This window comes from Mycteria americana, chromosome 9, assembly GCF_035582795.1.
Source record: "Mycteria americana isolate JAX WOST 10 ecotype Jacksonville Zoo and Gardens chromosome 9, USCA_MyAme_1.0, whole genome shotgun sequence".
In the NCBI taxonomy this organism is placed as follows: Eukaryota; Metazoa; Chordata; class Aves; order Ciconiiformes; family Ciconiidae; genus Mycteria; species Mycteria americana.
In genome coordinates, this window is record NC_134373.1 from 12768156 (window position 1) to 12783591 (window position 15436).

The 15436-nt window shown below is 44.5% G+C and overlaps 1 protein-coding gene across 2 annotated transcripts in view; it reads right to left on the minus strand.

Moving 5' to 3' along the window:
- Window positions 1-15436, minus strand: part of SATB2 (SATB homeobox 2) — a 132800-nt gene that overhangs the window by 32317 nt on the left and 85047 nt on the right. For both annotated transcript variants that reach the window (XM_075511667.1, XM_075511668.1), the window contains exons 8-9: window positions 7917-8129; window positions 3062-3217 (exon numbers count right to left, since the gene is read on the minus strand). In XM_075511667.1, coding sequence (XP_075367782.1) covers window positions 3062-3217; window positions 7917-8129 — 369 coding nt within the window. The remainder of the gene's footprint in view (window positions 1-3061; window positions 3218-7916; window positions 8130-15436) is intronic.

The window sequence follows — 15436 nt, forward strand, 5'->3', positions numbered from 1 at the left end:
TAAGTTGCAAGGAATAAAATGCATATTAAGGTAAATAAGTGATGAGTAAGTCAATGTCTAAAAGGAATGGCTTGAGATCTTTATGAAGGTGGATTCCCTTAAAGAAGTCTCACCATACTACCTTGGTACCTCCACGAGGCCCTGCTCCTTGCATTTATGTTGACTTGTGAGCTCTGTGATTTGTAACCTTTGTTTCTAGCAGCTGCCCTTCCCTTTAGTTGCTCAACTGAGACTCTGCCATGACTTAAGAATAAAGATGGCTACTTGTTAAATTAGAGGTCAATTAACTCCACCAGTAGATGATGCCGCTTGCAATAACTGTTCTCAGTGGGTACCACTCTTCCTGTACGAAGACAGAAGATGAAGTGAGGCCTCCATTGGCTCTGGATGCTCTCTCGGGTACATGACATACAGCCCTATGTATAAAATGTCAAAACAGCCCTGTCGGAGATTCACTGGCTGCTAAAACTGTGAAGATCTCACAGCACCGTGGATTGCTGTTGACAGAACAGCAGTGCCCAACATAACACATGCCTTGTTAGCAAACTGGAAGCCTCTCAGTAGTCTGGGGTGAGGGAATAATAGAGGCAGCCAACGCAACGCAAGCCAGGCCTGTGGAGAACAGCAAGTGAACGAACCTTGGCGGAGAGTCCAAGCAAACCCTCAGACTAGCTCTTTTTTCCCTTCTTTCAAACTCTCTCTTCTGCAAACATGGGCAGTTTTCAATGAGCGCTTCCCACCATGTAACTCAGCTGCTGAAATCAGCAGCATCCTCACCAGAAATGCCCACAACTGGAACAACTGGCCCGCACAAAGCACTGGGAAAGCCCCACTGCTAGTTTTTAGACGAGCTAGACCTAAGGCGACATGCTGACCATCCCACCATGCCAGTGGCTCTCCGCTACACAAGCAACTGTGTCCTTGCTTTCGGCACTCCTCCCAGCCACAGGGCACCCCAAGGCACACCACAGGCACACCAAGCCAGGCCGGGGGGCAGGCACGCAGGTGAGCTTTGGGGAGCGGGAGGCCCCATACCGCTATGGTTCTTGGCTACGGCTTCTCTGTCCCTGCCTTCCAGTGGCCCCATAAACCACTTTCATGCTCCAGCAGAGCGCTATGACATCTCAGCATGGAGAATGCTGGGTCATCCCAGGGAGCCAGTATTGCTTTGGCAGGGCTGTGAAACAAAAGAAACATCAGCCTCAGAAACACTTCTTTATTCGCTGCTGCTGAAGAAACAAAACCTTTATGTGCAGTAACTTTGCTTTAAATGCTAACATTTGTGGATCCTGGTCTTAACCTTTCGCATCTGGCTTTCAAAATCTGCCCTGTTCTTTTTCCACGTGAAAGACTACGGAGCTTATTTTTGTTTTGGTGCTGGTGTGCAATGCTGCCAGAGAAGCGCACTCAAGCTGGCACAGACCGAAGCTGGTGAGCCACCCAAATTATTGTTGGGTGGTTCAGTCCCTCTCTATTTCAAGAAGCCTCTGGGTATAATGACAGGAAGTTTGCAGGCAATTTTAAGCCAAACCTCAGAGAGGCTGGCATTCAGTCTGTGCTAAACACTCCTTATTTAAAAGCTGTCCAGTCCGGATTCTGGGTGGAACTTTGATATCTGCATGGAGTAAAGAATAAGGGGCACGTTTGCAAAATCAATTGTGCAGTTTTTATATTTACTGCACGTTTACCACATATGTCATTTATTACACAGTGGAAAACCGTTAAATGCACAGTAGTTGTGCCAAGTGGCATTATGCTTTTAACAGCTTTATTCGTTTAACAGCTCCAGTTCTCATTATATTTTGCCATGTGGTACATGAGATTTTTATGCATTTAACAGTTTAAGAGGGTTCCATGGTATTTTCCTTTTATGTATTTCATACTGTGCCTGGGATTTTGTTGGGGGGTAGAGGGGTTGCGGACTGTAACCCCTGTACCCTGACAAGAGAAAGCAAAAGGCAAAGAAAATTAATGATTAAATGAGGAAGGAAAAATGAATCAGACCTCCATGTGTCAGGGCACAAATACCTGTAACAAGGACAAGGCTCTCCCATGTGCTTTGATAGCCTTTGATGCTTTGTTTATATGCCTTTCAACCTCTTATTTTACATCTACTTTAATGACTACAATGTTGTTTCCCTGCACAGAGGAAAAGAAAGTACGTATTTTGCAGAGTGCATGCATTTAGATACTTCTATCCCTCTCTCTCATTGTCACAGACACATATGTGCATTTTTGTGTGCATATTGATGCCCTCTCCTAACATAACTGAGTAATTTCATCCAGGATCAGAAGCAGCCCTTTTCACTGAGTAAACAATTCCTTCCAACAGTCTCCAATCCATTTGCTGCCCTTCCTACAAAAAATTCTGTCTGTCCTCCTTTCCACAAAATCCCTTCTGGTGCATTATATTTTTTTAAAGAGTTGGATGAAATTTTTAAATTAATGGATTCTCTTCAAGAATTTCACCCCGACCTAGGTTTGCCCACATGTATTTTTTACACCCAAGGTGGAAATTAATCCAGGAGAACTCACTGCAGTGCCCTCTCATGCCTTTTTGTAAAAATGATTGGATCTGATGTGAATTATTCACATGGCAATACTGTATGCAGCACATACAACATGCAAAAAAAAAGGAAACACCTGCCTAATATGCGGTTTCCCATTGCCTTCCCTCAGTTAACCACTTAAGAAAACCATTTCTTTACCTGCCAAATGAGAAAGATACCATCATTTTGAAAGGTCCTTGTCCCACTAGCAGAGGTGTAAGTTATAGACCACAAGTGGGGAAAGATATGTGTGTTTGTACAAAAGGGGAGAAAAAGCTTGGCTGTGAGCTGATCCTTTCCTCAGCCTATTTTAAAAGGGAAAAGGAAACCACTTAAGCAGGCAAAAGCCAAAAACACGACAGGTTCCCCAGAGATGAAGATTATTATTATTGTAGGAACAGATGTATTTTTATTGGTGGGAGGAGGAGATGGGTCTAGTTCCAACCCAGAGTTTGCTTTAAAAACAAAACCCCCAAAAGCCCCGCAACAACAAAATCCCCTCTACCACTCACCTGACTTTTATTGGCAGCCACTTTGGCAAACAGAGCTTGAGATACCTTGGCCCTTTTCATCTCCTGTTGGATCTCGTCATAAATGGCAGCTGTGATGTTGACGTTGGCGCCGTCCGCCTTAATGGGGAGGTCTGTTGTTGGTGTCGAGGTTTTGGCCTACCAAGAGACCATGAAAATAATAATTAAAAAAGTGCTGCTTTCAGCCCAGCCATCTGTGCAGAAATTATCAAAGGATTTCAGTCAGCTGATGCCAAACTGCATTAGCTACAGAGGGACACTTCCTGTCCATTATTCTAATCAGGTTAATTGTGATTGGAAATAATTGCAGTGCATTCCTATAGGACATGCAAGGCCCTGTCAACTCTCCCCCTCTCCCTCTCCCAGCATGTTTATTGAGCAGCTCAACAACAGGATAGGTAGCCGGGGCACTCGGCTGCAGGCAGCCGCTGAAGTTGGCTTTGCCAGCTAGCTACTGCGGCAGAGGCACCAGCCTCTACCTTCTCCCCCCCTCTCTAAAAGTGGCCTACACCTTGGAGGAAGAGCCAATTCTCCCAGAAAAAATGAGTAAATGGGTAGAGGTCTCTAAATAATAAATTATTACTCAATTTAATGCACTCCCTCAAGTCTCCCTCATCCTTTATTAAAACTATATGTATGTCATTTGAGTATGTATGGTTTCCCAGCCTTATCATCATTATGCTAGCCAGACAGTCACCTAATTTCACCTAGGAAATCAGTGGAAATGAAAAAAAAAAAATCGTTTCATAAAGCTGGGCTTTGGCATGCCTTTGATGTGCTGCCCTCATTCTCCTAAACTCATATTGAGATTTTGTGTATTCCGCTGCACTCCTTTTAATTGAATGATTTCCCATCAGCTTCTGTGACAAATGAAGGACAATAACGGACGCTGCCAGTAACTTTCCCCGGGCTGGACTACCCCTACAAGGCTTCTATCAATACAGTTCAGCAGGCTGCTACAAGACTTTTATTTTAAAGCCCCTCGGCCGTGGCGGTCTCCGGAACGCGCTGGCAGGCGAGGGAGCGAGGGCGGTGCGATGCTCGCTGAGCGCTCCCGGGCCCAGCAGCCCCTTGGAGAGACAGATCTCATTTGGTTTCCTGAGCTCAAAGAGGAGAGATACCAGGGCTGATCAATGTACCCCTTTACACCTTTTAAGGGAAATATGTAGGTTACTGATATAAAAATCTCTGTTTTCTCTTGAGATGTAAAGGTCTTAGGAAACAAAACAGCCTAGGTGGCAAAGCTCACACTTCCCAATAGACCCAAACCTCCCATAAACCCTGGTGATATTCACATATTTGGCCCAATTATAAACCTCTTCAGCTGGTTCCTGGGTTTGTGCCAGAGTTGAAGCCTGCTAGAGTACATCTAATGTTAATTTTTAACTAGGCAGACATGCCCAAATGCCCATTTGTTAATGGGAAGGTTAACTAGGCAAAACCAAACCTTCTGAACTTCTCCTTCTGTTTTGCTGTCCTCCAAATCTTCCCCTCCCTAATGTCTTTTTTGTACCAAAGGCAACATTAATAACGGAGCCAAAATCCAATCAAGACAACAATCTAGACTAATCACTCTTCCTACTGCATCCAGATAAAGCTTTAACCAACCTGTATCTTCTCCCTTTCCTACCCCCCAAGCTCAGTAGGCACTCCTCTGGGCTCGTTCCCTGCCTGTCGTAGGCAGGACCCACGTAGAAAGGGCCTAAGGTTCTCCTGCTCCCGTTAAGGCTAGCCCCCCGCGTTCAGGCGGGGGCAGCTGGACGGCAGCTGGGGCAGACCGCAGCCGCCCGTGCTAAACCCACCGCCATCCGCAGGCCACGAACACATGCAGGCTACAGCCCGACGGATGGACCGACAGGGACACCACACTCTGAAATTCAATGTTCACAGGTAGATGAGCGTTAGGGCAATTGTGGGAAACATAAGAAAACAACAAGAGGACTGTCCAGGCCTGTCAGGACTTATTTAATAGAGCTTAATTTTACCAAAGGCCCTGCAGTGCTTTGATGGGTATTAAAAAAAGCCTTCCCAGTGGCTGGAGCCTTTGGCTAGCACAGCAGCCAAGGTCACCATGGCCTCAAAGGCCGTTACAGAGGCCTGAGATCCTGGGAAGAACAAAATTAGCATGTAAAAGAAAGATTTAAAATACAGCTCCATCCTGCATGGCTCTCCTACACTGCTAGCTCCACAGCCACACGTCAGAAAAAAGCCTGCCCTACACACCCTGAAAGCTGGGCCATTTTTTATTTAATCACCAAAATAGGTAGGGCAAGTACCAAACCAAAATATCACAGTCACTAAAATAAAGTACTTTATGTTAGAGGCCTAGATTCAAAACTGGTCTTGAATATTAAGATGGAGTTTGCCATTATTGAAATGTCTCGTTGCAAACAGTGGGAAAAAAAGGAAAAGAAGTGTTTGCAACCACAGTGCCAGAGCGCTGAAACCCAGCCGTTACTGCTGGTCTTCCACGTGCACGCAATAACCCCTAACAGCTCAGAGCCTCTTCCCCACGGCGCTCGAACCTCTTTGCTGGATCAATCCGCTGTTCTCACCTTGGGGTGAGAGTCCCAGGTCCTGAGCAAGGGACACCCCGTGAGGGGGGCGAGGGGCTGGCTCAGAGTTGGGCAGAGCTGAGCCGGGTTACTCCGCGTGCCCTTACACCTGCCTGCGCAACTGCCCCAGCACCAGCACTTCCACAGGTATCTGCCAGTGCTCTCCTACCCAGCGCACTCAAGCATCATTCCTGGAAGTATTGCCGCAGGAGATCAGTATCTATGGAAACCATGTTTCCAAATGCCATTCCATCAACTTCACCGGCACCCTAACACAATTCCTGAAAGGACGGTACAGCTCCTACCGCCGCTGCCCCAAAGCACCCCGCTCCGGGGTAGGCAACATACCTGCCTGGGGAGGCGATGCTGCCGGCAATCGCTGCGCTGCACGCGAGGATGGCATTTGTCTCGTCAGAACTAATACCGGGCATATGGGGAAGCGCAGTAGCCGTGCTGCCTGCCCGGGAGCTGGGAAGCAGCCTCATTTGCAGAGGTGTCCAAGTTGTCAAAACAGCACCTGTGCTGACTGGTGCTGGCCCTCTGAGGGCTGGGGAAATGTTATCCAGCGGGCACAAGGCGAGCACTGGGTACACAAACCTTTGTGTGTTGCTTTTGCTGATTAAAAACCTCACAATATTCTACTGGATGCTTCAAGCTGAAATAAGGCAAGGATGCTTTATAATTCTAGAGTATGGTTTTCTAGCAATGCTTAGCTCTTAAAAAGGCCGGCAAAATTTCCATTATTTTAAATAATGTTCTAGCTGTGGCTAGAACATGGGAAAAATGTCATATTTCAACAGAGGAATGAGATGGGGCAACAGATCCAATTTTTGTTCTCACTGAACTGCATCTAACCTTTCCATTTCCTTCTGTTATTCGATTTTAGTTGTGAAATCTATTGCAATAAATATAAGTAGGAATAAGCTAATTCTTTCACAAATAAGTATACATGCAGAAAGTGGATACACTACTTAAACATTAAAATAGTTCCCTTTATAATTTTATTTTCACTGAAAGGTAACTAAAAAAGGTAAGAGCTATACAATGAGTTTCCCATGAAATAAAACTTCAGCATCAAATTTGGGTTGGCAGGATACGCTTGCTTTCAGTGAAAACAGTTCTTTATGGCATGTATTGTGAAGTGCACCCAAATGCCAGGGTTAAACTGAACAAGCTCAACAGTTTCTACAAAATCAATGTACCTTCCTTAAGGATGATCAGTTTGCATGTAAAACTACCTCCCCCCAATGTTTACTTATTTTTAGCAGCTGTGGCCACAGAATTCAATATTAGAAGTGCTCAGTAATACTATTAAAAGCATGGCTAACACAGCCCGAGACTTTGCAGACGACATGACTGTGAAGGCACCGACGCAGGAGGGTTATACAGGCCCATTTAATAAGATCAAGAGAAGTGTTAGAACTGACCCGTCATGTCTGCACAGTTAGAAATTTCAAACTCAAGTTAGGCAAATGTCATGACAGGAGTTAATCATCACCTCTGTACAAGCACCCTCGCTTTTTCAGAGCATACGTCTGGGACTGCAAGCAGTCTGATAAAAGAGGGGATGACTATTACAGTGTAGTATGTGGATATTCTTTCTCAGTGCAAAGGAACAACCTACCCGGGGAAGTGGGCGGCAACAGCACGTTAATAAACACGTGCGGTTAAGTCCATGAGATGACAGCTGGTTTGGAGCTGTAAAGCATCATCTTCCTTCCCAGCACCCTGCCCATCTCTACTTTCTGTACCTCAAATAATTACTCGTGTAAACCTCTAACTCAAGGACTGTGATTTTCTGTGCAGAATACGGAGCGCACCGACTTCTAGCAATGTCTATCTAATTCACTGTCGACCTCTGTTCACTACACACTTTTTATTGCAACGTATATGAACCTCTCCACAAGCCCAGAAATTTCCTCTGTGTTCTGCAGAATGTAATGGACACAGATAAAAAGTTATGTGCACTGTCTTTCTATAATATATTCTATAATAGCCATTTAGTGGACATACATCAACTGCCTGTACATAATGCCCACACACACTCTTTCAGGCACTAATGTTACATACTTTTCTGCATTTATGGCATTGATTAAAGCTAGAATCATCATCACAATGTCTTGCTGAAATCCACTAAACGTCTCTTAACAGCCACTCCAAAACCTTACAAAAGGATTTCCACAACTCATCTGGGCAAGGGGAGCAACAGACAGGGGGAGGAGAGGAACTCCTTCCCTGGACTAATCCACACAACAAACAGGTAACGAGGGATCGCATCTTACCTGGGGGGTTCTGGAGGAGCTTGGGCTGCTGGCAGCTGAAGACACCATGCTCACATTGGGGTTCATACTTCTCTCTCTCTCGTCCTGATAGATACGATCCCGCTCCGAGTCAGGCAAGTTGAGGAAATTCTGCATTGCCCTTAAGTTTACCAGGAGGGACTGGGAAGCTGTCCTAGGGTCTTCTTCTTTACGCAGGATCTCTGACAACAAGCCCTGGTTCAAAAAATAAAAAAAAAAAAGAAAAGAAAAAAAAAAGCCCAGTCGTGTTGGTTTTGGTTTTTTTTTTAATTTGTTTAGTGTAACCAGCTGGGTTGCAATACTGAGAACCTACAGCAGAATCTCATGGGCTCTCCCAGAGGGGATATTTTGTAGGAAAGTGTTTGTCTTCTGGGGGCTGGGGTTTATTTTGGGACTGTCCTATTCTGGCACTGTAATAAGCTTCTGAGTATGGAGATGCTGGAGAGGAAGGTAGGTGCATTGGGTAGAAGAAATTGCAGTTACCACCAGGTGCTTGCTGCAAATATTTTAGGAGCTGTTAGATCTCTCTCTCTCTCTCTCTTTTTACTTGAAGCTGGGAACACTTGGCAATCCTGTTCATCTTTGACAAATCTGCCAAGGTTGGTAAATTTAGTTTCGACATTTAAACAGTGCAGGAGGTTTATAAAGAAAAACGTTTGGCTGGTTTTTGATGTTACAGTCCGTTCATTTTGGTTTGGACAGTCGTTTCTGAGAGGAGAAAAATGGAGCAATAATAAAGCCTTAGAACCTAGCTTTAGGGATTTAACCTGTTCTTTCATGCCTCATTTTAAAATACCACAGGCTTCACACTGCAACCATGAATGAACACCATATTCATCTAGTTTTTACAAAAGCCATTATTCCAGGAGGTAACCAGCACAGCATTTCCAAAAAAAAGGGAAAAAAAAAGAGTTGGAGAGATGAAAATGTCATTAAAAGAAGCTTAAACCTAATGACGGGATTAAATTTATGCATAACTGTACGGACTCAACAGTTCACAGATTATCTAGAAGTTAAAGGCACAACACACAAGCCTGGATGAGGGCCTACAGAAACTACCGGGACACAGCGTGTGCCACCAGCTTCCCCCAGGCACCCCTCCGCATCCGACACGTCACGAACGGAGTATTTCAGTCCACAAAGCACTAACAGCAATTTCCTGAACTATAGATGTTTAAATGTACTGGTGTGCAAAGAAGCAGAGAGGGATCATTTCTGCCCATCGAGACTACTTATATCATAAGAAGTGGCGGTCAGAGGCTCACTATTTTAAAAGTCTATTTTGCCAAAGTTGCCCTGAGCAGTCCGATACCCTTTCCGCTTCCCGCCTGCCACGACCCAGAGGCTCTCTGCACCGCTGCTCCCAGGAACGCCGGCCACAGAAGCCGTCTGGAATCCCAGTGGGAGCTCGGAGGGCTCACCTCAACCTACTGCTGTGAGAGGAGTGACGTTCAGCAACCCCGTGCAAAGGGACACCGCCGTGCCCCAGACACGATTTAGCTGTCACTGTTGACACGAGCATTTCGCGGTAACTTTACAGCAAGCTGCCTCATGAGTATAGTCAAGGCTTACTCCTTTCTTGTAAGAAAAATGTTACTAGAAAACAACCATATAGTCAAAACCCTGTAATATTTAGTCTTGGTTTATTTTCTTCCGTATCAGAGAGTCTCCTCCAAAAAGCCTTGCTAAAACACCACCACTACAATTGGACAATTAACCAAACACCAACATTTTTAGTATGTATTGATCTTATTTACCAGACTTCCTGACAAAACCAACAGACCAGCAAACAACGTATCTGTATCTGCATTTATCTGCTGTTAAACACCTACATTAAAACACATACATGAAAGCTCTACTTCAGCAGTGTTTACACCAGAATTGCTCAAAACAAGGTCCACACACAACCTGAAGGTAGGCTGCACACAGCTCCATCTTTTCAGCTCCTCATCTACATAATCAACCTAAGAGATTCCCAATTACATTTGCCTGCAATTATCAGAGTAGTTACCAGAAGGACTGGAGCTGGGAATGGAGCCATGGTGGGACCCTCCAGTCAGAAACAGGATTGGAGAGAGAAGCCAACTGGTGAAAAAGATCTACGCTGGGGAAATGTTTGAAGAAGGTGCAGTGCTGGGCTGGCCCTGGGCTGGCCTCTGGTATTCTCTGCGACCTCAACACAACTGCATGCTCATACTTGGCTTCTTCCTCAGGGTTTACCACCCCTCAGAGAAGCTAGGGACATTTCGAAAAGCTTTCCAAAGTTTGCCAGGCTTACAGGCTGAGGGAGATTAACCAAAAAAGGACATTACAGAAGCTTGAAGCCATGACTTGAATGATTCCAAAATCGATACATCAAGTGCCTATTACAATTTTCCCTTAAAGTCAGTGGAAAATTCACAGAATCGTAGAATAGTTTGGGTTGGAAATGCAGTAAATAAATGAAATATCAGATCCGCAGATTCTCTAAATTCTTCATTTCCTGGGTCTTTTAAAGGATACATAACTTCTTTTTGTTAAAGAAAAGATCAACTTCAAAAATGAATGGGTTTAGCTTGAAAGAAAGGTACCTGAAAGCTACTGGAGCTAACTCTAAGACAGCTTTTTCTCCCCCCATCTTAGCCTGGCTAAATTTATGGTCCAATTTAAAAAATGGAGAGCAGAAACATATGTGAAAGCATGCCAGCAATTACTTTTCAGTGCAGTCATTGACTCCCTATGTAAATCAGAGGCTTACAGGTACAAGTGGCTTGGCCATGGTACTAAGAGGTATCTCACTGCCTGAGATACCCACTCTTGTGCTTGGAGGCTCTGATTCATCACCAGGAACAGCTTATCATGGGGTAGATTCAGTGGTTTTGAACCCCAGCCTACGCCTCTTGCTTCTACAAAGATCTCATCTCTGCTACAGGGACGTAGCCGTATTTTGCACGGCTGCTCAACCAGCAGGCTGTACATCCGCCGGGAGCCTCACCTCCTCATGCAGGCACCTGCTCCAGGGAGAGGGACCAGCTCCGTCCCCCGGCGCCACGACAGAGGCAGCCCCTGGCAGGGGCCGAGCCCTGCTCCCCCGTGCCCTGCTCCAGGCCCGCAGGTAGAAAACCTGGTTGCCCAGAGGGTTTTTCTGCGGCTCCTCCAAGTGCTTCGGCAGCTTAGGAACCATGTAAACAGCAGGACAGATAATAAGAAAACTGACTCAGAGGGAAAAATCTCATGTCCTCCTGCAACTGAAGATAAACAACGCTGGTAAACAATGGTGGCTAGATAGCTGAGTGATAGGGTAGGACAATAAAATAAAGTATCTTGAGAGCAATAACGTTTACAATAATATAATTCTGAGCTACTGAAGTATACACAAACTAACTAGTGAGCAACATTATAAAAAATAAAGTGATATTAAATAATCTGTTCAGCCTTTTTGTCACCTGCAACAAATTAGGCTTTCAATATGCAAAACATCTTCCTTCCAGAAAAACAAATGATCATGATTTCATTTAATTGTAATTTAATGAGGCATAATGTATTTTTTAAAGTGATATACACCAGGTGTGTGGTGAGGAAACTGGCCCTGCCAGACAAACCCTACTGTTTCTATTTTTGAGAAAACCCTAAAGCCAGCCAGGGACTGTTTTCATTTCTGCAAATTATGTTTCTGCTGGAGAGGGTGAGGGAGGGAAACCCACACCATTCGTACATTTGTTATAAAATTCCATTGGCTAAATTAGCTCATTCCGACTTACTTACATCTCACATATTAAAAAAAAAAAGAAACTGGCAATTTGCAGAGCAACCAACTCTGCAAACCTAAAAGAAGATCTTCGGGGACTAGAAAGTCTCAAACTGATTTTAAATAGCCAAACAGATCTTCTATACTGAACACAGCTCTCAGGATATATTTTAGGACATGTAGCTTGATAGTATCTTTGCTTTTCCACTCCTGTGCATCATTTTTAAACCAGTTGCTGAAGAGGCAACTGATGAAAACTTTAATGTTCACACAGGCTGTGCCCGCAAACGAGGTGTGTGCTCACCCTGAGACAAGGACTCTGTGCACGCATGGTTTGGTTTACCCTTCAAATTTGCACCATTTTTAAAATTACACACTGGATCCATAATTGACTTTAAAAAACTAATAACTAGTGGTGGAGAAAGGAGCACATGTCCAATCAAAATAAAAAAGTCATTGGGTCTATTTAAGGTAGGATTAATTTTTACAGTGTTTTTTCAAACTAGCTGAAATGCAGTCCTTCAAGCCAGCAAAGTCACCATTGTGGGGGTTTGCTTTGCACCCATTCTGTGAAACCCCATTTGTGAACTCATTTCTTTTATTTTTACTAACTACAGGATTTCCAGGACAAACAACCCAAACCTCATGGGCGAGAAATCTTTTTTTAAGCATCTTCTGAAAGATGATGCAGTACAATGTAGAGAGAATGTTATGCAGACTGACTCCTACATCCAAAGGACCAACTGACCCGCCATCAAGGCCAACCCAAAGGCCTTTGGCTCAGGCCTGGAAAGGGTGTAAATGAGATCTCAGTGGGACAGCAGACTGCACTACCAGTGACTGAACGCAGGACGGTTTTGCAACCAGAGATTTCAAAAGCAATCTGCATGGGGGTGAGGAGGTCATGCTGGAGCGCAGCCCAGATACCGATGTCCTGGGGACAGAGGAGGATGAGGGCCGTCAGGCAGCAGGAAACTTGGGAGCACTGACCAGGACCTCACACGCGTTAGGTCCGATGACTTGGATGGGAGCTGTGCTCCCCCTCGTACAGACCTAAGCAATGCATCTACAAGAGCAGGCACTAAGGTTAAAAATGTTCAAAACAGGCTTCGGACAATCGAAACGCAGGCCAGAGCAAAAGCTTAAATAAACTCAACTAATGTGCTAAACCTCAGTTTTTATGTTCTGTATAAGGAGATTATATATATGAAGGACTAAAAAAGCATAAACACTTTTTTCATACTTTCGGTTTATTTGTGCCTCTCCATACTTCAGCTATTGCCAAAAGCAACAGAGAAAATGCTGAAATACTAGAAAAATATTGCTCCTGTAGTACTTAAAGCCCCAAGTACTTTAAGCCCAGTACTTGTAACTGCCAGTCTCAATAGAAAAGCTATTCTGCTTCCCATCAGGTATAGATGCAACCCTGATCAGGATCAGAAAATGTAGGGATTTATTAAAATTCAACATCTGAATCTTAAAGATCAGTGATGTAAACCTGTCCGCTCTCAGCATCCCAGTTCAGCATGCAAGGCCTATTTCCAGCATGGAAGGCAGCACTCGGGGAACCCCTGGTTAGCTACTCATTCCTACTGAACTACACTGAAATCGCACCTTCAGCATACAACAACAAACTTGATTTTGCTAGGCTAAAATGACCGTTTATATTTAAAATTAACTGCTACTTGCAACTGAAAGCTAGAGGAGGCAGGTCAGCCCAGGGAGCTCTGCAGCAGAAGCACTAACTTCTCATAACCCTTCAAGGAAATAAAGTGACTCCACCTGCTGTGTTTTTCTCACGTCAAGGCAGGCTTTTACCATGATATTTCTTTGCCTCTCTGCATTGACTCCAGGTCCCACCTTCAATATTGTCTCCTGGGCTGAATAAGATACATTCAGCAATTCTAGAAATACTTCTCTTTGCCTCTAAGTATACAGCACTTGACAAGAACCTCTATATGAATTACTTGCAGGCTTCTTAGGACACAAGCTCATTTTCAAACGCTCACTGCTTTGTTTCCATTCCCTTGCATCTCCTCCTAATTCCAGCTAGGATGCGAAGCAGAAGTGCTGGAAGTCTCTTAGAAATGCTTCTCCTGGCAACGTGTCCAGTCCAATTTTGCAGAGCAAAATTGCTTTAGATAATCAGTGGAAATTTTTGAGTGGTTAGCCAGACTAAGCACCTTCATATCCATTCTGTCACAGTTTCCATCGGGCAAAACTCTGTTTGCACCCTGTTCCCTGACCAACTCTTCTGTCTCAATGGGCAAAATGTGCGGTGCCACGTTTGTGTCAGTTCATATGAACTTCAGAACTCAAAGGACTTCGACTGGTTTTCCATTGCTGTAAATGGGACACCAGCTGTCTCCCAGTATCCCTCAGCGTAGCTGAATGCATCACATCAGTCCCTCATTTAAAAGAAATCTCCTGATCTCTAGATTCACTGCCTACAGCCAGAGTATGAGCCTCATTCTTAAACTCATTTAACTAATGCTAAAATACACACATCTCAGGAGAGAGCTGCTTAGGCACGAAGCATTTAGAGGCTGATTTGAATAAAACTTATACAGGGTGCAACAATGACAATTTGATTTTTATTATTAAAAATGAAGTGTTTAAATCCTCAAAGAAAATGCCTTTATTGCATTAGTTTAATAAAGCCTCTTTGTTATTATTGTATCTCTTTTTATGAGGGAAGACAGGATGTGCATGTGGAGCTGAATGTGGATGCATGGGGAAAAGGAGGCAGAGAAAGACCGACCACCTGCAGCCACAAAGTGCCACCATTTATATGACATGCATGTCAAACCTTTATACTGAAATATGCCGGAAAACAAGCAAGACGCGCAGCTCGTGCACGCTCTGTATAGCCATGCGTTTGCTTCCAAGGCTCAGGACTCCTGTGCATCAGCTGAGCAGGCAGCAGCCGCCTCCTACAAGCACACATTCTGAAAGGCTGACTCACATGCTACTTAAGATCTTTTCATTCAGCCTATTGAATACAATTAAGTTAAATGAAACTGAAATTTTGGGCAGTGCAAAACCCACTGTTGGAACAAATATCCCATGTACCAAAAATCTGCAATTTATTAGATTAAGCACTTCCCTTACAGACTGCCTTCTTTCCTGTGAGCACAACAGAACGCTGCTTGTGCCGCATTACACACAAGAATAAAACAAGCAGGCAGCATGAAAGGGTTTCATGCAATAAGAGAGAGTTTTCTATGGGGGGGAAAAACCCAACAAAAAATCCCCCCCCCAAACCAAAACCAGAACCCTTGCTAATTGAAAGTCTGTGCACAATGAGGCAGACACCATAGCGATGAATGCAGCATGACTGTCTCACTAGATACCAGGCAGAGAATTAAAGCTGCTTGTCTTCCTCTCACTTAAAGGGAAAATTATTTGCAAAAGGAATTCTGTCCAGGATTTGGCTCACAAGCAAGTAGAGGTGGAAGAGTTAGTTATTTCAACACACCATATTTCTAATCTTAAAGCCTCTTACAGGACCCTTTTCTGATCCCCCTTCAGTTTGGGGGAATTTTGTCAAAGCAAGCAGAATTAAGACATAAATGAGAGTCACCACCAACGTCCCTCCTTGCCTACCTCCAAAGACTTTCTTTGGGGCTTTCTTACCAACCACGCTCCTGCTCTCAGAGCCCCCAGCCCCTCTATAACTGACTGGCAATACCTTTGCACGCCGCGGAAGCGTTATTTCCCCCTTCCTCATTGCAGGAGCCTGGACTCGCCCACAGTCGCACCAGGAGCTGGGGCA